Source organism: Odocoileus virginianus, chromosome 4 (assembly GCF_023699985.2).
Source record: "Odocoileus virginianus isolate 20LAN1187 ecotype Illinois chromosome 4, Ovbor_1.2, whole genome shotgun sequence".
Taxonomy (NCBI): Eukaryota; Metazoa; Chordata; class Mammalia; order Artiodactyla; family Cervidae; genus Odocoileus; species Odocoileus virginianus.
Window position 1 is genome coordinate 14,961,651 of NC_069677.1, and position 25,797 is coordinate 14,987,447.

The following is a 25,797-nucleotide window of genomic DNA, read 5'->3' on the forward strand; positions in this document are numbered from 1 at the left end:
CCCCAAAACAGACCTGGCATCAGTGAATCCAGAGAAGCAGCAGGTTTTTTCTTAGCAGCAACAACTTTGCGTTCTGACTTTGTTTCCCTGCCCCTGGTTCCAGGTGATATTGAAGGCCATGCAGCCTGAGCTGCACTGACCTTTCCCTCAGTCCTGGTACAGCAGAGCCAGGACCATGCGGGGTGCTGAGGAAGCAGAGGTGATGGTGGTCACAGAGGTGACCCTCATGCTCATACCACCAGCCCGAGTCACATTCCCCGGCTCTGTCCCCGGGGAGGGGAGGACAGAACTGTGGGGGAAGGACAAGGGGACCAGTGAGCTTGATGGGGTATGAGGTGTCCAGGGGCTCCATAAGCACTGGCTCTGCCTCTCCACTGCCACCTTCTCCCCTCCTCCGGGTCTCTCTTCCCTGGGGGGTAAATCTTAGATCTTGGCAAGATAACAACCCTCCCCTTAAAACAGACAGAGGGAGAGAAAAGCCCTATATCCAAGGTGACATGTAACTTATATTTGGAACCCAAATGTTTCAATGGATGACCAAACATCCTGGTTTGCCTGAGACTAGGACTCAGGGTTTCTCAGGATATGGACAGCTGGTCACCCTGCTTTTGAAAATGAAAAGGTACATGACTATTCATTCAATTTATGATACTTTGATTTCCCTTACGATTGCTTCTTTGGTCAATGGGTTGTTTAAAGATGTGCTGCTTGATTTCCAAATATTTAGAAATTTTCTCTAGTTTTCTTATGTCAAGTGCAATTCCATTTTGGTTAGGGAACATTCTTTATATGACTTTTAACCTTTTTCAATGTATTGAAACTTGTTTTGTCATCCATCATATGGTCTATTTTGGTGAATGCTCCATTTGCAGGAGAAAAGAATGTGTGTTCTGCTGTTGCTGGGTAGGGAGTTCCACAAATGTCAACTAGGTCAAGTTGCTTGACAGCTTTGTTCAGATCTTCCACATCCGTTGTCTTCTTGCTCTACCATTTACTGAGAATGGGGTAATAACATTTCCAGCTAGAATAGCAAAACAAACCCAAACCCTCTCCTGATTGGAGGGTTCCTGAAATTAACCATTTGGAGGAAATATGGTAAAATGAACTCACAGTTGTCAAACTGCATTCTAACCTCACTATGATCCCATCACTGTGGGCTTTAGTGGCTAGAAAGATCTAGCATCTCTGTTTGCTTTGGAAGCTTATTTTTGCCGAGGTTGTTATCACCAAGTAGGCGCCAGAGCTCTGTTCCACTCGCAGTTCAACTACGGTGAAATTCAGACAATGAACTTGTGTACTCCCCTTGTAAGAACGTCCAAACGGAATGCTTTGCCCCGGCCAGAAGCAAAGTCTCGGCCTCTTTTGATATATGAGACCTCAAGGAAGCTTTCTCTATTCCCAGACTTGGAGAACTGTGTTGAACTGGAAAAGGGATCAGGGAGGCCCACCCCAGGCCAGGCCTCCGGTTTTCTTTCCACTGCACTGTCCACTTCACCACCCAGTTCCTCCCTGTGATTGGCCGGGGGAGCTGCTAAAAGGGAGGCCAGAGGGTGGCTTTGCCCTGATGCATCCCCACCCTACAGACTCGAGGGAAGAGGCAAAGCTGGTAAAACAAAGCAAGGTCCACTCCTGCTCTTGCCCACGACAGAGGACCTCCCATCTCTCCTCCTTCCTCCAGGTTGCAGGTCTGGCTGCTCTGCCTGCAGCTCTGTGAGTGTGGAGCCTGGGGCTCTCTGGTCCTTCCTGTCCCCACCGCATGCTGGAACTTTATATTAAAGAGGCTGGAGAACAGAGTGGGCAGTGCTCTCACCCCATCACCCACAGAAAGGTTTCTGGGTCTGACTTCCCTTCTCCAGATGGAAGCATTTGGCCCCTTGGTTCTAATATCTCATGAGCTGTATACCTAGACTGGATTTCTAAATCTGCCTAGAGAGAGACTGAGATTGAGCCATGCTACTCTCTAAAATTGCCATAATTCTATCTGGCTGTCCTGGGCTTCCGAGGTGGCTTGGTGGTAAAGAATCGACCAGCAATGCAGGAGATGTGGGTTTGATCCCTGAGTTGTGAAGAGCCTCTGGAGGAGGAAATGGCTACCCACTCCAGTATTCTTGCCTGGGAAAAATCCCATGGACAGAGGAGCCTGGTGGGCTACAGTCAATGGGGTCACAGTCAGACACAAATGAGCGACTAAACAACCACCACCTGGCTATGCCACAGCTACTTTCACTCTGGCTCATGCATGTGCCCTGAGCTGTTTCAGAAATGCTAGGTGTGGGGTCTTAATAAAGAGGTTTGTTCGAAAGCAAAAAATGATTTTGATTCACTTTGTGTTTAACTCTGTCTATACCTGATCACCATTCAGAACTGCTGCCCCAGTTCTCTCCTCTCATTTTCACAATCACAGGCAAAAACAGGGGTGGAAGATTCCACCTAGATTGTTGCTGTCCTCGAAAGTGGACAGTGGAGCAGGAGGCCTGGGTTGAGTCCCTGCTCTTGCTGCTTGCCGGTTGTACAACTTTGGGGAAGTCCCTGACCTTTGTGCAGTATGAGGGTGACCTATTGTCTCTGAGAGCACCTGTCATTAGGGTGCAGTGCCTGGTGCTCCCTAAGTCTGTACAGATGTAATGGATGCAGACAATGTCATCACAGGGTGGTGGGAAGAGCACTGAGGCTGAGACTCGGGAGACTGGGCCTGGCTCTGCCTCCTACTGGGGGTGTGAGGCAGATTCTGAACCTCAGACTGTCAGGTCTGGTGGCTGTAAAATTGCAGTGACAGTGGACCCTCCCTCCGGGGTGGTTGTTAAGACCCAGGGAAATGAGCTCGCAGACTGTTTCCCACACACACATCAGGCTAAATCTGTTTTCTTCCCCCTCCCTAGGCACACATTCTGGCAGTTCCGCCATGATAACCCGAAGACGCGGGTCGGGAGCCCTCCCCCCGAGGGGCTCCCAGGCTTCAACAGTGGGGTGATGCTGCTCAACCTGGAGGCCATGCGCCAGTCCCCACTATACGACCGCCTGCTGGAGCCGGCGCAGGTGCAGCAGCTGGCCGACAAGTACCACTTCCGGGGTCACCTCGGGGACCAGGACTTTTTCACCATGATCGGCATGGAGCACCCCGAGCTCTTCCACGTGCTGGACTGCACCTGGAACCGGCAGCTTTGCACCTGGTGGAGGGATCACGGCTACAGCGACGTCTTTGACGCCTACTTCCGGTGCGAGGGCCACGTCAAGATCTACCACGGGAACTGCAACACCCCGATCCCGGAGGCCTAGGCCCCCGCCCCGCCCGCCGTGCCCTCGGGCTCAGAATCTGGGCGCCTCTCGGGCAGGCCCGGGACAGCATTTGGACTCCTAGAGAGACACTGAAGGACGTCCTTGTGATCAGGTGCTGCGGCTCTCCCACTCAGGGGTGCTGTCTGAGGCCGCCCGGGGATGCCTGGCCTGCACCCCACTGGTGCTCTGGACCTTTTGCCTCCAGGAGCCAGACGTTGTGAAGAACACACACACAGACCTCTTCCGGTGGGCTAGGAAGCCAGCGTTTGAAAAGAATGAAGAAAACAAAACAGTGCCCCTTGCCTTCAGCCCCCAAAGGCTGGAAATCCTTTAAAGAGCTGGGCTTTCATAGACCAAACATAAATTTACTTTAAATCGACAGGTGAAACAGAACAAACAGCACTGCTCTAGCTCCTAGTGAGCTCTAAATGCGTGAGCCAGGGTTTACCAACCAACCCAGAGTTTAAGCATCCAAAGGAATGCTAGCCTTCCACACACACACTTGGGAGGCTGTGTGGTTATTTTCACAATGCTCCTGGCACCTGGTGCAGGTGTAAAGATCACCACCAACTGTGGCCACATAAGAAACCTGGTCTCATTATTTGAGCCTTCACAGCGTTCATCTCCCAACTGCATCACAGAACCTCATTATCCCTTAATCATCCAAGCCAGCTCCAGGTGACCAGACTCTGCTCAGAGATCAAATCTGCCATCAAGGAACAGTGATTGGCCAGCCCCAAGCACAGGATTGTCTGGATTGGGAAGACTCATTCCAAAGAGGAACCAGCCCAGTGGTACCGGAATGTAACCTTGCGACTTGGCAGGGATGTCACTCTTAGACATTCTAACCTTTTATTCAGAAGAATCATCCTCGTGACTTTATTGCCCCGGGTGAGACTCCATACCTTAGAAGAAAATTAGGTTGTCAATTCTTGATTTCTGCTTTCTGAGTTCTCCTGTAAGTGAGCCGTAAACATGAAGCCCATAGTGGTCCATTCTGTATAATCCAGCTCAGGTTCTTGGGGAAGAAATGTTGGCTTTTCATCATTTATCAGTTTCATTTACTATCTTTTTTTTTTCTACCATGAATGAGAACAGCTAATAAATAATCTTTGAGAACAGAGTGATTTATGCTGTTTGCTCTCTGATCAGTTTCCTGAAGGACCTGAATCAAGAGTGTGATCAGTGTCACTCAGAGTCTCCCTCCCCACATGACTATCTAAGCATGCTTCCAGTGGTCTCTAGGGCCTAAGAGGGAGAACGTCTGAAGAAGGTTGTATTGGACTCAAAACAGAGAATCATTTCATTCTAGGTATTGACAGGCCCATTTGCTTCTGGGAGCAAAACTGCCCCCCATCAGTTCTCATCTGCTTACCCCTAAGTACCTGGCTACGTTGTCCCCGGATGAAATGGTGCCCATGTCTCTCCTAACTCTCGGCTCTGACAGAATAGGACTGTTCTGTTAGGTACTTGACTTCCTAGTTATAGCCACCGAATATTAAATGCCTGCTGTGTGCCAAGCATTGTATTATGTGTGTGATCACACACAGTAAGATTCACGAAGATAATTCAGGTTCTAAAATTTATTGTAAGAAAATAACAAGAGATGTGGACAGAGTCATTGTTTATCACAAACTTTTTATAATAGAAAAAAATTGGTAGTAACAAAATGCTAAATAGAGTGGGTAAGTAATGTGTGTTATAACTGTATAATGGAATACTTTAGGCATTACAAATTTTTTTGAAAAATAATGCCTTGAAAAATGCTTATAGTATGCTATTAAGAATGCAAAATATAAAATTATATGTATTATTGATCCTAATTTTATTTTTTAAATTACATTATGGTATGTAAATATATTGAGACAGAGCCTATTCTCTGTTTCATTAGTTCAATGCCTAAAAAAAAAATCATGTTTCAAACACATTAAAAAACAATTATTTTAATGAGGAAAAGTGAATGAAACACTAGAGCATTTTACACTCACAATAGCAAAGTATTTTTCCTGCAGTAGTTTCAATAGTTAAAATGTTTCTATAGCTCGAGTGGACTTTATCATTGCAAGGAAAAAGCAATAAACTGATCAAAATGGGCACAAGCCAAACAAAATCTTGTTTACCTTTGCAATTACTTACGCAGGAGCTTCCCCCTTCTCTGTCTTGAATAACCTGGACCTTACAACTCCATGGTGAATAGCAAAATAAAAAAGGAAACCCAGCCAGACCAACAAAGCCATCATGTGCTCCTGAGTTTCCACAAGCAACTTTTTGACAAATCCTGAAAGGCTTGTTCCTGACTGGGATCCTGTTATAAGCAAGGAAACTGACCCCAGTATTCTTGCCTGAGAAATCCCATGGACAGAGGAACCTGGCGGCCCATAGTCCCAAGGGATCACAAAAGAGTTGGATACGACTTAGTGACTAAATAACAACAAATGATCAATGCAGTGCAAAAATAACTGTGCTGTTTAATTTGCCTTGTGAGTGGAGCATAGGCCTGTAGATATGATTGGAACTGAAGTCCAAAAAGAGAACATTTCTGGGTAGTAGGATTAAGATACTTTTTAATCTTTAACTGTATTTACTTGTATATTTTCCATAATGAAACAAATAGTAAAGGCTATAAAATTCTAGCCACACACCTTCCCTCCAGTTACAGGCAAGCATCATCCTGACCACCTTACAGTTCACTGTTGGCCCTGGTTACTGTCATCCATAAAAAAATAATCTTGGGTAAACAGGATCTGGGTTTTCTACTTTCCCTATGGATGCCCTAGTTCTCCAAATAAAAAATCTAATAATAGCATCTCCAGACTCTGCTTTCACTTCTGATATTGTCATCTTTTGTATGTACATATATGACAATGGCCTTTGGGAAACTTGCGGGCTTATTAAAGAGATTTATTTTTGTATGTGTCAGAACCAAAATACAGCATCCCCCTTTCCATAACATCTTATCAAGGTACAGTGTGCATGATGGTGCAGTGGGGCTCACTGGCTTGGGGGGCAAGTGCAGCTGGGTTTGGCACCTGCTTTAACCAAAGACTCTGCTCATCATCAGACCTGATCTCAGCATGGAGACCCAGCGTTGGGCTGAACATGGAGTCTGGCAGGACAAGCAGAGATTTCCAAACAAGCAAGGTAGTGCCATAGAGAGAACCTGTCTCCTCAAACAGGCCTGATTGTGAGCCCATGTTCTCCCCCAACCCCCTGGGCCATCTTGGACAAGCAAAATTGCTTCTTTCCTCATTTATAGACAGAGATAGCAAGAACTCTCTCTAAACAGTGTTGTTGGAAGCAAAGAGATGTGTCAGGCTGAGAAATAATACATAAAGGCAGGGGAAATCTTAAGAGTTACTACTTAAAACACTCTTTTAAAATTATAAACAAGCCATTTGGGGTACGTTAAGTGTCATCCCTAAACCCAGTGCATGATCAGATGCTTGCTTGTAGGCTATCCAATTTTTTTTTTCTTTTTAAGCATGCCAATCTGCAGAGGCCTAGGTGTGTCCAGGAGGTTGGGGGCCCCTGGGTAAACCCCTTCCCCCTTGGTTTGGTTTTTTCATCTGTGAAAACAAGGGGGTAGGGACAAGCCTCAGTCTCTGAGCAGCACCCTACCCTGGCTCTGTTGGGAGTAACGTTTGTCTGCATTCGTTGGTCTGCTCACGGCAGGGAGTTAAAACCAAATGCAGAAACTCCAGACCTCCACTCAGTCACCAACCTTGGGTTTATGACCATCCAAACTGAAACTCACTCAAAAGGTACTGTTAGCATGCCCCCACCCTGAAAATTGGGATAGGCAAAAGAAAACAGACAAACTGGGGGGTTGGAATGGTATTTAAAATCCAGAGAGAACCAATTGCCTTCCCTGAGCCCCCGCCCCTCTGCTTATAGCCTACTGATTTAGCTATGGCAGCTAAAATCTCATCTGAGCTTTTGGCTTATGTGACTAGGTCCCAAAGGGCCTCCCAGTCAGAACTGCTCTAGAGATGGGTCTCACCCTGGGTGGGTGGCCTGAACCTTGAGCCCCCGACCTGGGATCCCAGTGGAGGTGTCTCAGGACACACTGAGTGGACTGGCTAGCTACCCCCTGACGTGCCTGCAAAGATCAGAAACCCTTCTGCAGTGAAGGCTTCTTTAACTGGGGCTGGCTCGGCTCCCAGGGTGTCTCCAGATAGACCCCCATTCTGAGGGAGACCTGTCTGCTCCACGCAGACCCCGCAGCTGTGTTGAGCATCCCACATACTCAGTGACTTAGAGGCCGGCTGCCATCTCCAGCACCCCCTTCCCTGATGGGATTTTTTCCAGTCCTTCCCTGAGCCTCACTTCCTGCACACAGGCCTAACCAGGATCATGATGCGTGGAGCCCAGGGTGTTTCTGGCCCCAGTGTGGAAACCTTCTGGGTGCCAAAATCAAGTCAAAAAGAAAAGATAATTTGAACAGATTGATTGCCAGAAGTGAAATTGAATCTGTAGGTTAAAAACAAAAAAAAACAAAAAACCCTGCAAACAAAAGTCCAGGACCAGATGGCTTCACTGGGGAATTCTACCAAACATACAAAGAACTTACACTGATCCTTCTCAAACTCTTCCAAACAATTGAAGAGGAGGGAACACTTCCAAAGTTATTCTATGAAGCCACCATCACCCTGATACAAAACCAGATAAGAGACACTACAAATAAACAAAATCACAGGTCTTTGATGAATATCTTTGATGAATATAGATGAAAAATTCTCTATAAAATGTGAGTAAACCAAAGCCAACAAAACAATAGATCATAAACAATGATTTAGCTGGATTCATTCCAGGGTTGCAAGCATGGTTCAACGTATGCAAAATCAATGTGACAGACCACATCAACAGAAGGAAAGACAAGAATCACACCAAGCCGCCCCGGGGAAAACCTAGTGGTTCCCCCCACCACCACCACTACAGCATTCTGCCATCTCTCAGGAAGGCCTCCTTTCACATCCCAGGCAGCCAGGAAGCTCCAGCCCTCTAACCCTCATCCAGCCTGGGCCTGGCACTTCCCACAGCACAGAGTATGCCTTTCTCCAAAACACAAAGCCGGGCTAAGAGCTCCCGCTAGATGTGTGTAGAATTTCTGTTTGAAGGCGTGCTGTCAGAGATGTAGGTAATCCTCTTTTGTTAGCAACAATCTGAGCCATAAAGTGGCAGAGAGGTCTATAATCTTCCATGTCTAAGTGAACACGTGCTTTGAAAAATGTAAGTCCTTGTTCACGGTCATGGACAGGAAACTTCCCAGGTTTTGGGTCCATCTCGTCCCACCTTTCAGAAAAACTAACCTTATCTTTAATCCAGAAAGCAGTGACAACTCCCCTCCCTTCCAGCATCCCTCTGGGGGTCCGTATGACCTCTTCTCTCCCGCCTGCCTTCCCAGGCTCAGCCTTCTTCCCCAGGGACCCCCAGGACCTCCTGTCACCCCATGTGCTTTGAAACGTCCCATCTGTGGCTCCTACCATCTCACCGTGTGTCCAAACCCCTGTGTGCTGCAATCTAACACCACTCCCCACCTCACTCTACAGGGCTTCTGCTGCTCCCCCCTCCACCACCCCCCTGCAGGAAGCAGGCTCTGAGGTGGAGATTTATGTGCAAGAGGCTCTCTGGGGAGGGTTCTGTGGGAGTGAAGGGGGGCAGGAGCAGGACCAGGCAGGGAGAAGCTGGGCTGTGAGGCAGTCATGAGCAAGCCTCAGCCAGTCCCACACAGAGCTCTGGAGCTGGGGCCGCCTCGCAGAGGAGCCCCGGTTGGAGCCTGGTGGTTGGGCCTTCAGCCCTTGGGGAGTCGGAGCAGCACGCCAATGTCCACTCTGGAAGCCCTGACCCTGCAGCCCCGCTGCCCACAGCCCTCCTCCTGCATCTTCTTCCTCGGCTTTCCTCTGAACTACCCTTTGCTCTTTTTCTCCAAATCCTTCAGTTGGGGGCATTACCTGCTTCTGCTCTGCCTTCTTCTGGATTTCCTGGCCCCTTTCTCTGAGCAGAAGCCCAGGCTCCCTGATGACACTGCCCTGCTGTTACAGCCCAGCTTGCTCTGCAGTGCCAGGCCAGTCCTATGGCAAAATCAGGGAAGATCATCTGCTGGGAGCAAAGCCATATCTATAGTCCCTTCCCTCCAGACTCGAATCCCTGTGGGAGCCCAGTGGCCCACCTACCTCTGTGCTTCCAAGACATAAGTGTAACTCAAGGTTGTAGGGACGCACTTGGCAGGAAGAGCAAGACCTTGGCCGTCTTGACAGGGGGGGTGCTCTGCAAAGTTCAGGAACCTCCTCAAACCAAGGGGGCATCTGCTGTTGCCAGGGGTGATGTCAGAGTTGTGAGCCTCTGCTGGGGCTGCCTCCTGCTCACTGGAGGGGGACGGACGGAGGAACAGTTCTGCAGAGAGCATGGGCTTTGGAGGAGGGGCATCCAAGCCGATACCCCAGCGTGACACTGTTCATCTTTCTGTGTCATGGATATTTACCAAGCCCCCGCTGTGTGTTAGATGCTGGGGTCACAGTGGCGAAGAGCATTAGCCAGTCCCCACTTCAGCAAAAATCCTCACACTGAGGCAGTCTTACTGCCATGGGTGCTCTGAGAGGGAGCTATGGGTGCACTCAGAGGGTAACCTAGAATCCAGACTAGGGGTGAGGGATGCAGTCTGGAGGACGCGATAAGAATCCCAACCTCTGGTGAGAGAGGGCATGGCTGTGTGGCCCTGGGGAACATACTTTAGCTCTCTGAGCCTCTCTGTTACACCCATCTGCTGGCCGCTGTGAGGACTAAGTGAAATAACATAAGTATGATAGTCTCAGGTCCCAACTCATGGACCAGAATTCCAGTGGTGGTCCATGTGGCTATTACTACTATAAATAAAGGGAGCTACCACTTTCTAGGGTTGAGGAAATTCCCTGAGCTCTGTGGGTAAGTATGAGCTAAGGACTTTGTTCTCTTTGGGGTTTGGGTGGGACTTGGGCTGCTTGGATTCTCAGTCTTGACCTGCACAGCCACCAACTTGCCATATGACCCAGAGCAACTTACATCCCACCTCTAACCTTACTTACATCCTTCATAACAGAGAGCAGTTGGACCAGAGTCTGTAATTCAAGGCCTAGCTGGAACCCAAGTTGGGGAGTAGGAAGGATCAAGATGGTGGAGTAGGAGGATGTGGAGCTCACTTCTCCCCATAAACAAATTTTTTTAAAATGTACATGTGGAATGATTCTCCAAGAAAACACACTAGAAACTGGCAGAAGAACTCTCATACAAACAAAGCTGCAAGAAAGATCTCCACATAACCAGGTAGGGAAGAAAAGAAAAAAGACACCAGAACAGGGCCAAATCCCCTGGGAGGGATCTATAAAAGAGAGAGGCTCTGCCATGGGCTGGCTCTGGCCCTGGGGAGCCCCCTGGCCTGTTGGGAGGTCCAGTGGGACAGATAGAGGGGCTGGGGTGTATGCTGGGTTGCTCACAATCACTGTGAAGACAGACTGGTGCTGACAGCCTCAGCCCATCCAGAATGCCTGCCAGACTGGGCTGCTAGTAAATGCAGCTGCTAGGTGCTGAATCTCAGGCAAATGGGCCCTGGAGGACTCAGCTTAGCTGAGTCCATGGAGATGGCCTGGAGGGCCTGAGGTGTGGTCTAGTCTGAACCTTGGAGCCTACTGTCAGCACGCTCATGGCAGGGGCAGACTTTCTTGGCATGCACATGGTGGGGGCGGGTCTGCCTGCATCCAGCTTTGGTAGAGCACATACCAGGTGGAGCCACAGAGACTGTCTCAGGTGGACAGCCCCTCGGGGATGTTCGCAGTGGTTCAGCGTCTCCCACCCTACACTTCAGCTTGAAGTCACACGTGGGGCGCACCTATCCTGGGAGAAACCTGCCAAGGGGCCAGCAGCACCTACCACCTCAATTTCTGCAGCCACAGTGCCCCAACCCCCAGCACCAACCTATCCACACCACGGCCTAGCACTAGGTTTGTACAAACACAATGAAGAAGTGGACATGACCTTGGGCTGCTTCTGGGCAGAACCATGGATGCTACACAGGTGGCATATGGGTTCTGTGACCACACAAGGTTCACCTTGTGACTGTCTCTGTTCAGACAGAGCATGCATTCAATGGCAACAGAGCCTTGCGGCTTCTACTCCAATAACTTGGGAGCAGACTTTCACCCCTGACAGGGCTACAATAGCCACAAGGGAAAGAGGAGGCCCTGCCCAACATCCATTGAGAGCTCTGGTGACCACAATGCCTATCACACCTGCCACTAAGGGGGGTGATGGCCAGCACACTCTGAGGAGAGACCTGGCGGCATCCATACCCAAACAGCCCTCACACCAAAAACACTGGAATCACACCATCTACACAGGGATGGTCCTACATGAAAACAGCTCTTCAAGATCACAGTAGGTAACCATTTCTCCTAAATTCAAAGAGGCAGAGGAAGTTAAGTAAAAAGAAAAAGTAGAGGAACTACTTCCAATTAAAATGGCAAAAACTAAGGAGAAGATTCTAAACACAGCAAGAGAAAAAACAGAGTCAGTTTTTCTCTTGGGAGAAAACTGGAACCTCAAAAAAAAAAAAAAAAAATCAGCTGACTTCTCTATAGAAACTTGCAGGCCAGAAGGGAGTGGCATGTTATATTCAAAGTCTTGAGAGGGAAACAGGTAACCTGGGATACTGTACCCAGCAAGATTATTATTTAGAATAGTCAGAGAGAGAAAGAATTTCTCAGACAAGCAAAAACTAAAAGAATACAACAATACTGCATCTACCCTACAAGAAATATTAAAAGATCTTTTCTAGTTAGAAAAGAAATAAGAATCTATAGGAAAGGGAAAATCACAATAGGAAAGGTAAATTAATATAAAGGATTGTTATTTCGTTGCTCATTTGTGTCTGATTCTTCTGTGACCCCCGTGGACTGTAGCCCTCTGTGCATGGGATTTCCCAGGCAAGAATACCAGAGCGGGTTGTCTTTTCCCTCTCCATGGGATTTTCCTGACCCAGGGGTGAAATCTGTGTCTCTGCTTCTCCTGTATTGCAGGTGGACTCTTTACCATTGAGCCACTGGGAAAGTCCCATAAAGAAGATCACTTAAATAAGCCAGTACATATATTCAAAATAATCAAAATTGTACAAGCTATGATAACCACAATAGTAGCAAAAGGATAAACATGAAGATGTAAAGTAGGACATCAAAAGCACAGAATGTGGGGGAGAGGAGTAAAAAAATGTAGATCTCTTAGAACGTGTTTCAGCCTATATGATTGCCAATCTAAAGTGAGTAGATTTAGTTATGGATTAATATACTTTAAAACCTAGTGAATGGGACCTAATTAAACTTAAAAGCTTTTGCAAAGGAAAGGAAACCATAAACAAGACAAAAAGACAGCCTAAGGAATGAGAAAAAATATTTGTAAATGATACAGGCAACAAGAGGTTAATATCCAAAATATACAGAGACTTCCCTGGCAGTCCATGATTAAACCTTTGTGCTTCCAATGCAGGGGACTCAGGTTCAATCCTTGGAGAGCTAATATACCACACTCAGTGTGGTATGACCAGTACACACATTTATATACACACGTACACGCAGAGCTCATACAACTCAATATCAAAACCAAAAAATCTAGTCAAAGAATGGGTAGAAGACTTGGATATTTCTTCAAGGAAGACATGCAAATGACCAACTGGCAATAAAGAGATAATTAATTTCTCTAGTTATTAGAGAAAAAACCACAATGTAAAACCAAGTAAAAACCACAATGAAGCAACACCTCACACCAGTCAGATGAGAATGGCCATCATCCAAAAGTCTACAAATGAGCTGGTGAGGGTGTGGAAAAACTGTTGGTGGGAATGTTAAGTTGGTGCAGTCACTATGAAAAACAGTATGGAAGTTCCTTAAAAAACTAAAACTAGAACTACCATATGATCCAGATATCCCACTCCTAGGAAAGATGAAACTCTAATTCAAAAAGATACATGCACCCCAATGTTCAGAGCAATACTATTTACAGTGGCCAAAGCAAGGAAGCAACCTAAATGTCCATCAATAGATGAATAGATAAAAAAGATGTGGTATGGAATATTACTCAGCCATAAAAAGAACAAAATATTGCCATTTGCAGCAACATGGACAGACTGAGAAATTACCACACCAAATGTAAGTCAGGCAAAATGAAGCAAGTCAGGCAAAGAAAGGCAAATGTTATATGATATTACTTATATTTGGAATCTGAAAAATAATACCAATGAATATATGTACAAAACAGGAGAAGACTCACAGACATAGAAAATAAACTTATGGGACTTCCCTGGTAGTACAGTGGATAAGAATCATCCTGCCAATGCATGGGACACAGATTTGATCCCATTCCTGGTCCGGGAAGATTCCACATGCCCTAGGGCAACAAAATTCGTGTGCCACAACTACTGAGCCCATCCACCTAGAGCGTGTGCTCCATGACAGGACAAGCCACTGCAGTGAGAAGCCTGTGTACCACAATGAAGAGTATCCCCCGCTCGCGGCAACTAGAGAAAGCCCGAGTGCAGCAACGAAGGCCCAGAGCAGCCAAAGATGAATGAAAAGAAAACAAACTTATGGTTACCAACATGGAAAGGGAGGGGGATAAATTAGGAGTGTGGGATACAAAATTGACAGATACAAAATACTAAGCATAAAATAGATATGCAACAAAGATTTAGTGTACAGTACAGGGAACTATATTGAATCTTGCAAAGACCTATAATAGAAAATAATTTGAAATATATATATATCTGAATCACTTTGCTAAAGACCTCAACACAATATTTTAAATCAGTTCAGTTCAGTCACTCAGTTGTGTCTGACTCTTTGCAACCCCATAAACTGCAGCACGACAGGCCTCCCTGTCCATCACCAACCCCCAGAGTCCACCCAAATGCATGTCCATTGAGTCGATGATGCCATCCAACCATCTCATCCTCTGTTGTCCCCTTCTCCTCCTGCCCTCAATCTTTCCCAGCATCAGGGTCTTTTCAAAAGAGTCAGCTCCAGGTACTCAGGGCTGGTGTACTGGGATGACCCAGAGGGATGGGATGGAGAGGGAGGTGGGAGGGGGGTTCAGGATGGGAAACACATGTAAATCCATGGCTGATTTATGTCAATGTATGGCAGTAATTAGCCTCCAACTAATAAAAATAAATGGGAAAAAAAAAAGACAAAAGAGTCAGCTCTTTGCATCAGGTGGCCAAAGTATTGGAGTTTCAGCTTCAGCATCAGTCCTTTCAATGAACACCCAGGACTGATCTCCTTTAGGATGGACTGGTTGGATATCCTTGCAGTCCAAGAGACTTTCAAGAGTCTTCTCCAACACCACAGTTCAAAAGCATCAATTCTTTGATGCTCAGCTTTCTTTTTTTTTTTTTTATTTTATTTTATTTTATTTTATTTTTTTTATTTGTTGGAGGCTAATTATTTACAACATTGCAGTGGTTTTTGTCATACATTGAAATGAATTAGCCATGGATTTACATGTATTCCCCATCCCGGTCCCCCCTCCCACCTCCCTCTCCACCCCATCCCTCTGGGTCTTCCCAGTGCACCAGGCCTGAGCACTTGTCTCATGCATCCAACCTGGGCTGGTGATCTGTTTCACCCTAGATATACATGTTTCGATGCTGTTCTCTTGAAATATCCCGCCCTCGCCTTCTCCCACAGAGTCCACAAGTCTGTTCTATACATCTGAGTCTCTTTCTTCTTTTTTTGCACATAAGGTTATCGTTACCATCTTTCTAGATTCCATATATATGTGTTAGTATACTGTAATGGTCTTTATCTTTCTGGCTTACTTCGCTCTGTATAATGGGTTCCAGTTTCACCCATCTCATTAGAACTGATTCAAATGAATTCTTTTTGATGGCTGGATGCTCAGCTTTCTTTATAGTCCAACTCTCACATCTACACATGACTACTGGAAAAACCATAGCCTTGACTAGACGGACCTTTGTTGACAAAGTAATGTCTCTGCTTTCTAATAAGCTGTCTAGGTTGGTCATAACTTTTCTTCCAAGGAGCAAGTGTCTTTTAACTTCATGGCTGCAGTCACCATCCGCAGTGATTTTGGAGTCCAGAAAAATAAAGTTAGCCACTGTTTCCACTGTTTCCCCGTCTATTTGCCATGAAGTGATGGGACCAGATGCCATGATCTTAGTTTTCTGAATGTTGAGCTTTAAGCCAACTTTTTCACGCTCCTCTGTCACTTTCATCAAGAGGCTCTTTAGTTCTTCTTCACTTTCTGCCATAAGGGTGGTGTCATCTGCATATCTGAGGTTATTGACATTTCTCCTAGCAATCTTGATTCCAGCTTGTGCTTCCTCCAGCCTAGAATTTCTCATGATGTACTCTGCATAAAAGTTAAATAAGCAGGGTGACAATATACAGCCTTGACGTACTCCTTTTCCTATTTGGAACCAGTCTGTTGTTCCATGTCCAGCTCTAACTGTTGCTTCCTGACCTGTGTACAGATTTCTCAAGAGGCAGGTCAGGTGGTCTGGTATTTCAATCTTTTTTAGAATTTTCCACAGTTTATTGTGATCCACACAGTCAAAGTCTTTAATAAATGCAAAAAAATAAAACCCAACCTGGCATCTGCATATTCTAGACAGTCACCAGGTTGGGGAAGACCCCAGGCAGAGTCTGGGTGAGGCAAGCGGGGTAGAGCTGACTGCCCTTGACCCACCTGTAGTGGGTGAGTCTGAAGCCTGCAGTTGCAGTCACTTGGTATCAAAAGGGAAGGAAGTGGGAAATGTATGAAGTGCAGAGAATAGCTGCCTGTCTCAGGTCTGTGGGATTGCCTTCATGGGAAGAGCCTGATTTGACCCACATCCAGTCTTTCTAGTCAACAGTCTCTAAAGATGAACAAACAAATGGCCCAGTCCTGTGTTTCCCAAAATGAGCCCATGGCATGGCTCTGTCTTTGGCCCTTCCCTGCTCCTTGCTCCCTTTCTTCCTTCCCACTCTCTGCTCCTCCATAACGGCTCAGGGCTGGAGGAAGCCTTCTCTGAACCCCATCTGAGATTAGATATCCCTCCTCTGTCACCACCAGACTTGTGCATCCTTCCGTAACAACGTGGAGAATTTTGCGTGTCAAGGATTTCTTGTGAGAAAAAGCAGTCGTGCTGAGCAGTGGGCGCCATCTCCTGCACTGCAGGTGTGAAGGGGGTCCGGGACCCTCTGGCTTGGAGTATCCTATAACCCCTGGCTCAACCTGCAGAGGGAAGTAGGAATCCAGGAGCCCCTCGGCAGGCAGCTGTGAGGCGTGGACTATTGGGGGAAAGGACAAAGAAGTGCTAGGACCTGTTTTAAGATAAGAGTCACGAGTGAGAAATCCAGAGCACAGGGGGCATGCTGAGATGTGTGAAGAGTTTTCCAGAAAGTGTAAGAGATGGAGACACTGGTGGCAGGGGATTATGAATGGGATCACCTTCTCCCCTTTTCATGAACATAAGTAGAGATTGACCTTGTTCTTGCATTTAATTTTGGCTGCTGGACCACATAATGGGAAATGCCACAAAAGGCTGGGTCATGTGGCACCCATGGGTCTGTTGCCCAGACACCACTGTAATCTTGTTGCCTTGTCAGTCTTCCAATTCTGCCAGTGATCTGTGCATACCTGGAAGGCAGGAACCCTGGCGCCCTTGTGCTCCCAGCACCTGACACAGAGCCTGGCACATTGCGGTTGCTCATTCAGTCTTTGTCATTTGACTGCATGAATAAGTAAACACCATGCTCACGACTTGAGTAGCAAAGAGAAAACACCAGTGGATTTGAGGAGTGAGAGGGAAGAGTGGAGAGAGGCCCAGAGCTGCCCACATCACAAAATCCCAGTTAGGGCCAAAGGAAGGGATGGGAAGGCACTGGGCAACTGGGAGGACACAGACTTAGAGCTGAACTGGGGCAGATGGGTGGAGGCCCAGGAGTCAGCAACACTCAAGGCAGGAAAGCTCCCTCTGCGTCCCCATTTAATGAATACCCTGTGCTTACATTAGTCCTTTCATCAAGCTAAATGAGTTCCTGGGACTCAGCAGTCCCTGTGGCCACTGTTTTGCCCACAGAATTCCCAGTATCTGACTGGAAGATGCCATCAAATGTTCTATTAGCCCTGCTCACTAGGAGCAAGGCGGATGAGCCTAAGGTGCAGGTAGAGTGGGAAAGAGATGCTTAGAGAGGTAGTGAGCTCCACATCACCAGAGGTATGCTAGCATAGGCTTGCAACCTCTTGTGAGAGGATATGAGATGAATGTTTGAGCAATAGATGGGAGCTCATATAACCTGACCTCTGTGTCCCTGATAACCCTGAGATTCTTGATCTCTAAGTTCCTTCCCTGCCCTTTGCAACTAACCGCATTGACACCTGAGCATTTTCAGGTCCAGTTCTAGACGCTCTGCCTACTTCTAGGAAGGAGACTCCTCTCGAAAGACTGTAGGACCAGGATCGCATGAAAATCCCTTCCATACTCTCATCACTCTCCCTTCCCCATTTTCCATGTGGTAATCTCAACTTCCTGTACAAAGTACTATAGAAGGTCACACTGGGCATCCCAGAGGAAAACAGAAATCCAGGAGTGGGGGGGGGTTGGTTTGGGGAAGAGGCATCAGGCTGGGCTTGGCCTGAAAGGTGGTGAAAAGGGGCTTGAGCCAAACTCATGCTTCTGCAGGGATTTGATTGTGGTTCTACTCCCAGATCAAGACACACACGTGGGCAGAAACCCCGAGAAGGGAGGGGGATTAGTAAAAGCCACATTAGAAAGCAAAAGGCAATATCCTTTAAGAAAAAATTACAGTCAACATTTTTAAAAAGGTTAATGATCTCCACAAAATAGAGAAAGAACCATCCTGACCCAACCAAGATGATAGATACCGTGTTAGACAGTGTTTCCTGTGATTTTTCTTAAAAAAATGCCATCAACAAACTCTTCAGGAGCTCTAGACCTGAATCCAGGAAGTCTTTGGTCACAGACTGACACCAAGTTGACTTAAGTCCTCTGGGTTCAGCTTGCAAGGAGTAGTGCCGGAGCCCCGCAAGCCTCAGGTCTGGGATGTGTAACTACTATAGACACACCACCCAGCTGCTTCTTGCTGGACAAATGGCAGTGGGGCTTTCTCTCTGAAACAAGGGTATTAAACTCAGTTGCCCTCTTCTCTTCCCAGCCTTCCTTTCACTTCTACTCCCTCTTGGGATAAATGGAGCTACTGGGGAAGTATGCAAATGCGAACCTTTCTGTACATGTTCAGAAGACTTCATGGTTCATAAACAAGTCCTTAGAGAGGGTCTTCACTTTCACAACTTCATTTAGCCTTACAGCAGCGTGTTTTTATCTCCATGGTACATATAAGGAAAATGGAATCTCAGAGAGGTCAAGTTCTCTGCTTAAGCTCACCTAGCTTGAAAGTCGTAGAACTGGTACAATAGCAAAGGACTCCTGGCTCCCAACTATTCTCTCATTCACCAAGTCTTTATTTGGTTCCTACTGTGTATCACATCTGGAGAAGGAAATGGCAACCCACTCCAGTACTCTTGCCTGGAAAATTCCATGGATGGAAGAGCCTGGTAGGCTACAGTCCATGGGGTCTCAAAGAGTCGGACATGACTGAGCGACTGCTGTTTGAGGCACTAGAGATATAGTAGTGATCAAGACAGACACAGTCCCTGCCCTCATGGAGCTTCTCTTCTAAAGGGAGGAGATAAGATGATAAAGAAAGAAACCAATAGACAAACAAGATCATCTTTCATAGTGGCAAGTGGAATAAAGGGGATTTGATAGATAGTTACTGTAGTGGGAAGGTCTTCCCTGTAGCTCAAACAGTAGAGAATCTGCCTGCAATGCAGAAGACCCAGGTTTGACCCCTGTGTCGGGAAGATCCTCTGGATAAGGGCATGGCAATCCACTCCAGTATTCTTGCCTGGAGAATCTCATGGACAGAGGAGCCTGGTGGGCTACAGTCTGTGGGATCGCGGAGTCAGACACGACTAGGCGATGGACACTACCACTACTACTACTGTAATGGGCAGTGCTGCTTCAGAGAGAATGGGCAGGGAAATAGGTGCCATCCGAACCAGGAACTGAACACGGAGAAGGCAGACCTGTGAAATCTAGGGGAGGAGGATGCCAGGCAAAGGGAACAGCAAGAACAAAGGCACCAAGGAGGGACCATCAGGAGGTCAGAGTAGCTGAGGACACAGAAGAGGGCGGGGGAGGGAGGGGGGTCAGAATGAGGGGTCATATCAGGAGGGCCTCATCAGCTACTGGAAGGAGTGAAGTTTTTATACAAAGTGTGATGGGAAGAATTTGAATTAGGGAAGTGACATGATCTGGTCATTGTATAGAAAGTAGATTATAGGTGGGCAAATGTGTCAGGAGGAAGACCAATTAGGAGGTGATAAAATAGCTTAGGCAAATGGTGATAAAAATATGGAGGCTTGGGTTGATGACCAGTTAAGGTGGAATAAGAAATCAAAGAACAAGATATATTTTGAAGGGGAAGCAGCCAGGCCTTGCCAAGGAAAAGGGCTGTAGACAGGCTGGGATGAATAAAAGAGGAGGATTACAGCTTGTGTTTTTGGTTCAAGTAATTTGCTAGATGCCTTTATTAAGATGGGGCTTCCCAGGTGGCACTAGTGGTAAAGAATCTGCCTGCCATGCAGGAGACCCAGGTTTGATTCCTGGGTTGGGAAGATCCCCTGGAGAAGAGAATGGCAATCTACTCTAGTATTCATCCCTGGAGAATTCCCTGGACAGAGGAGCCTGGCAGGCTACATACAGTCCATGGGATCGCAAAGAGTTGGACACGACTGAGCGACTTTTACTTTTTTAAGAGAGAGAGCACTTAGAGAGAAGCAGTCCTTTTATTTTTTTAGGGGAGCAGAAAAAATCGTGTCTTGGTGATGACAAATGTGAGATTTTCCTTAAAAAAAAAACAAACAAAAAAAACCCCACCAAACATAAGTTTCAAACATACTGTTAGAGTTGAGGGGAGAGATCAGTTATGGGCCATCCATATGAGAGTCAGATTTGTGGTTTCAGGATGGCGAAGTGAGGACATATTGTATCCCTTCCTCTCTTCCAAAACAAAAACCTAGAATAGAACTCCCAGTCTGATGAAGCGAGATGTTTGTAGCTCCAGACCACAATATATGAAGGTTGGAAGTAGACACAGGGACAAGGAATAATTTACCAGCTAGGAGAAAGCCCGAGTCTTGTCTGAAGGCGGTACCAGCATGAAGGGATTTGGTCCACCTGGCAGAACCCCTGTGAGGAACAAGAGTGGGAGGCGCTGGCTAGGAAAGGTGGGAGTGGAGTCAGGGAAATGGTGCTGAAAACAGGGAGGGGATTTTGAAAATCTGTATAAAGAGAAGTAGTCCTTGCCCAGATCCCCACCAATGAGTACCCCTTCCACAATCTGGCAGGAGACTGGAACTTTGTTTTTTGAATAATAAACCAGGGAGAGCTGAGAGAAGAGTCGGAGGGCAGTGATGAAACACTAAGGACCACAGACTAAGAACCTGTGGATTCTTAGGACCTAAGGACCACAAGAACCTGCAACCTGACAGATGAGCCTGCCCCAACCTCTTCCCCAAAGCTAGGGGTCTGACTTGGGCAGGCAGGAGGAGGAGGAGCTTTGCATTCCCCAGAGAAACTCAAGTGCCCAAGAGTACCTGCAGCTGTTGACTTTGGGGGTCCTGAGTGGAAACACCACGGACTACCTGATCACCCCACAAAGCGGCTGGCCAGTCTCCTAATCCCATCTGTGCCTGAGTTTCCCATCACATTGGACACAAAGGCACAGTCAAGTTCCAGCAAATATTTGAGAGAAGTCTCCAACATAAAACACAGAGACCAAAACAATCAGGAAAAAGGCACCCAGAAGAAGCAGATAATACCCAGAGATAAAGAAAATGTCAAAATTAATGATAATATCCTCGGAAAAGATGAGATGATACTGAATTCATGAGACACAAATAGAAGCTATTTTTAAAAAGGAACAGCCAGAGATCATAACATATTCTTGGAAATTAGAAATGATACTAAAATAAAAATTTTAATAATAGGGTTAGATGATACATTTGGGAAAAATCACCAGAAAATGGGAGGGGGTGGGAAACAAAGGTGGAAAGCAGTAAAGTCTTTTTTAATTAGATTATGTATGCTAATGACATACTACATATAGAAAACCCTAAAGACTCTATACAAAAGCCATTAAAAGAAATAAATGAATTCAGTAAGGTAGCAGGATCCAAGATTAGCATACAGAAATCTGTTGTATTTCCTTACACTATTCATAAAATATCAGAAAGAGAAAGTAAGAAAACAATCTCATTTAAAATTGCATCAAGGGCTTTCCTGGTGATTCAGTAGTAAAGAATCTGTCTTCCAATGTAGGAGAAACAGGTTCAATCCCTGATCTGGCAGATTCTGCATGACTCAGAACAAATAAGCCCATGAGCCACAACTATGAAGCCTGTGCTCTAGAGCCCAGGAGCCCCAACTACTGACGCTAGAGTACCCTAGAGCCCATGCTCCACAACAAGAGAAGCCACAACAATGAGAAGCCTGCACGCTGCAAGTAGAGAGTAGTCCCCACTTACCGCAACTCGAGAAAAGCCTGAGGCAGCAATGAAGACCCAGCATAGACAAAAATAAATAAATAAAATTATAAAATAAATAAATAAAATGGCATCAAAAGTTAAAATATGTAGGAATGAACCTAATCAAGTCAGTGGAACACCTATATGCTAACAATTATAAGATACTGATAAATTAAATTGAAGGCGATTCACAGAAATGGAAAGATATCCCATGATCTTTGGGAGAATTAATATTATTAAAATGGCCAAGCTACCCAGAGCAATCTACAGATTTAATGTGATCCCAATCAAATTACCCATGACATTCTTCACAGAACTAGAACAAACAATCCTAAGATTTATATAGAACTAAGAATTGGAATATTTCCTGCCATGTCAATAAACAAGAATGTCATGGTCATCAGTGATTCCAGCCCTCCAGGGCACTAGAGAAGGAGAATATTTGTGATCAGCAGCCATCAAGCTGAAGCACTGAGGAACTCAGGATGTGAAAACACAGGATACTGGCCCCAGGTACCTGAAATGCATATGAAAGGAATGATTTCAGTGAGCCCAGCCTCTTGCATCTTCCCATACAGAAAAATACAGAGACATACAGAGAAAAAGTAAGTTCCTTAACTTGAGATATCTTTTTGTTCAGTCGTGTCTGACTATGACCAGGCTTCCAGCACACCAGGCTTCCTTCCCTGTCCTTCACCATGTCCCAGAGCTTGCTCAACCTCATGTCCATTGAGTCAGTGATGCCATCTGACCATTTCGTCCTCTGCTGTCCCCTTATCTTTTTTTTTCATTTATTTTTATTAGTTGGAGGCTAATTACTTTACAATATTGTAGTGGTTTTTGTCATACATTGACATGAATCAGCCATGGATTTACATGTATTCCCCATCCTGATCCCCCTTCCCCCCCTTATCTTTAATTCACAAAAATACTCTTGATGTTCAAACTGTCTGCCCTTTGCTGCAAACTTCTATATAACCTGATTCCTCCACACACCCTGCCCTGCCTCCTCAGAGCAGTTCTCTCAGGGTTACCTGAGATGCTGTCTCCCAAGCTTGAAGTGCCCCAAATTTCCACTGAATGAAACACAACTCTCAACTCATAGGTTGCAAATATTTTTTAAGCCAACAGAAAAAATACTGACTTTTTGGTCAATAAAAGGCCCAGGATTGCCAAAGCAATCCCAAGAAAAAAAGGAACAAAACTAGAGGCACAAGACTCCCAGCCTTCAAACAATATTACAGTTATCAAAGCAACATGATATTGGCAAAAACAGACATATGGATTAATGGACTAGAACAGCGAGCCCAGAAATAAACCCACACAACTGTGGTCAATCAATCTTTGATGAAGGAGGCAATATACAATGGAAAAAAGACAGTTTCTTCAACCAGTAGTGTTGGGATAGTTGGGCAGTCACATGTAAATCAATGAAGTTAGAACACACTCTCATAGTATGCTTCCTTGATGGCTTAGGTTGTAAAGCATCTGCCTCTAATGTGGGAGACACAGGTTTGATCCTTGGGTCAGGAAGATACCCTGGAGAAGGAAATGACAACCCACTTCAGTATTCTTGCCTGGAGAATTCCATAGACAGAAGAGCCTGGTGGGCTAGAGTCCATGGGGTCACAAAGAGTCGGACACGAGCGAGCAACTAACACTTTGCACACTATACACAAAAATAAACTCAAAAGGGCTTAAAGGCTTAAATACGAGACATGACACTGGGCTTACCTGGTGGTCCAGTGGTTAAGAATCTGCCTTGCAATGCAGGGGACAGAGGTGTGATCTCTGAGGACCTAGAGATCTGGGAAGATCCTGAATGCCACAGAGCAACTAAACCCATGTGCCACAACTACTGAGCTTGTGCTCTAGAGCCTATGAGCTATAAGTACTGAGCCCACGAGCGCTAACTGCTGAAGCCTGTGCACCCTGGAGCCTGTGTTCCTCATAAGAGAAGCCACTGCAATGAGAAGCCTGCGCACTGCAACTGGAGAAAGCCCACAGCAGCAAAGAAGACCCAGTGTAACCAAAAATTAATAAATAAGTGAATATTGAAAGACATGACACCATAAAACTCAGAAGCAAACATAGGCAAAATATTCTCTGATGTAAATTGTACCAATGTTTTCTTAGGTCAGTCTCCCAAGGCAATAGAAACAAAAGCAAAAATAAACAAATGGGACTCAATCAAACTTACAAGCTTCTGTACAGAAAAGGAAACCAAAAACAAAGTGAAAGACAACCTCCAGACCAGGAGAAAATACTTGTAAATGTTGAGACTGACAAGGGCTTAATTTCAAAAATATACAAACAGCTCTTATAACAACAACAACAACAAACAACCCAAATGAAAAATGGGCAGAAGACTTAAACAGACATTTCTTTAAAGAATACATACAAGTGGTCAATAGGCACAAGATGCTAATTATTTTATATGATAATAATTGCTATAATCAACATTGTGAATTATTAGAGAAATGCAAATCAAAATAACAATGAGGTAGCACCTCACACCAGTCAGATTGGCCATCATTTAAAAAATCTAACAAAAGCAAATGCTAAAGAGGGTGTGGAGAAAGGGGAACCCTCCTGCACTGTTGGTGGGAATGTAAATGGTATAGCCACTATAGGAAGCAGTATAAAGTTTCCTCAAAAAACTTAAAGTAGAGCTACCAAATGATACAGCAATCCCACTTCTGGGCTTATATCCAGATAAAACAATAATTCAAACAGGTACATGTACCCCTGAAACAGGAGGCAGATAGGCCCCCCAGGGTACAGCAGTTGGAGATTTATTCTCTATTGACTGAAACACCAAGACAAGAATAGCAGGGCAATTAAGGGAGGAGTCTGGACCCTGCCCAGACCACATATTCTCGTTCTAAAGTCAGGAGACCTCTCCAACCACACATGCACAGAAAAAACTTCTTGAAGGCCAAAGGGAGTCATGTCAAGGGATGTTCTACTCAGATGCCTTTTTGGTAGGATCCATCTTGGCTAAGAGATGTGTGCACACACATGGAAGGATCCTGAGATACACCAAATATGGACTGTGAACCAAATCAAAGTGATTGGTCAAAGGAAAACTGGAAGAAATGCCCCTAAATAAGTGATTTTTTAAATTTTTTTTTTTATTAATCAAGCTACAGTTTATTGAAATTCACATACTTCTCCATTCATTTGATTTTCTTTTCTGGATTCTGTCTAGGCCATCAAGTTGAATTGAGTTGACATTTCTTTTAGTCTCCTGTAATCTATAACACTTCATTTGTCTTTCTCATAAAAATGTATCTTAAAGCAAATTTTTTTGTGTATATAATGACAAATAAGTGATTTAAACTGCCATGTGGGTGCAACCAACTCAGGGACTCTCCCTGTGAGTCTGCCCATGTGTCTAGTCACACATATTGTACTCTTTTTCCTCCTAAGAAATACTTGACTTGCTTCACTACTTTTTGTCTTTGTGGAGATTCTTTTCTACAAAGCTGAAGGGCCAGGGTCCTTGTCACTGACCACTGGTCTAGTGGCTAGGATCTAGTGCTTTCACCACCTTGACCCAGCCCAGTCTCTAGTTGGGAACCAAGTCCTTACTCCAAGTCATTGCAGGCCAAGGCCATCCAAGATCACCTGTATGTTCATAGCAGCACTAGTCACAATAGCCTAGACATGGAAACAATCTGGATGTCCATCAACAGATAAATGGATAAAGATGCAGTGATATATATACATATATATATGTGTGTGTATATATATATATGCACACACATACACACAAAACAGAATAATATGCAGCAATAAGAAATGAAATAATGTCATTTGCAGTAACATAGATGGACCTAGAGATTATCATAGTAAGTGAAGTCAGAGAAATACAAATACTATATA

The 25,797-nt window shown here is 45.5% G+C and overlaps 1 protein-coding gene across 3 annotated transcripts in view; it reads left to right on the forward strand.

Moving 5' to 3' along the window:
* The window catches only part of XXYLT1 (xyloside xylosyltransferase 1), a 178,530-nt gene extending 172,448 nt beyond the window's left edge, over positions 1-6,082 (forward strand). For all 3 annotated transcript variants that reach the window (XM_020877848.2, XM_070466207.1, XM_070466208.1), the window contains one exon: positions 2,880-6,082. In XM_020877848.2, coding sequence (XP_020733507.1) covers positions 2,880-3,276 — 397 coding nt within the window. In that variant the 3' untranslated portion in view covers positions 3,277-6,082. The remainder of the gene's footprint in view (positions 1-2,879) is intronic.
* The last annotated feature ends 19,715 nt before the right edge of the window (positions 6,083-25,797 follow it).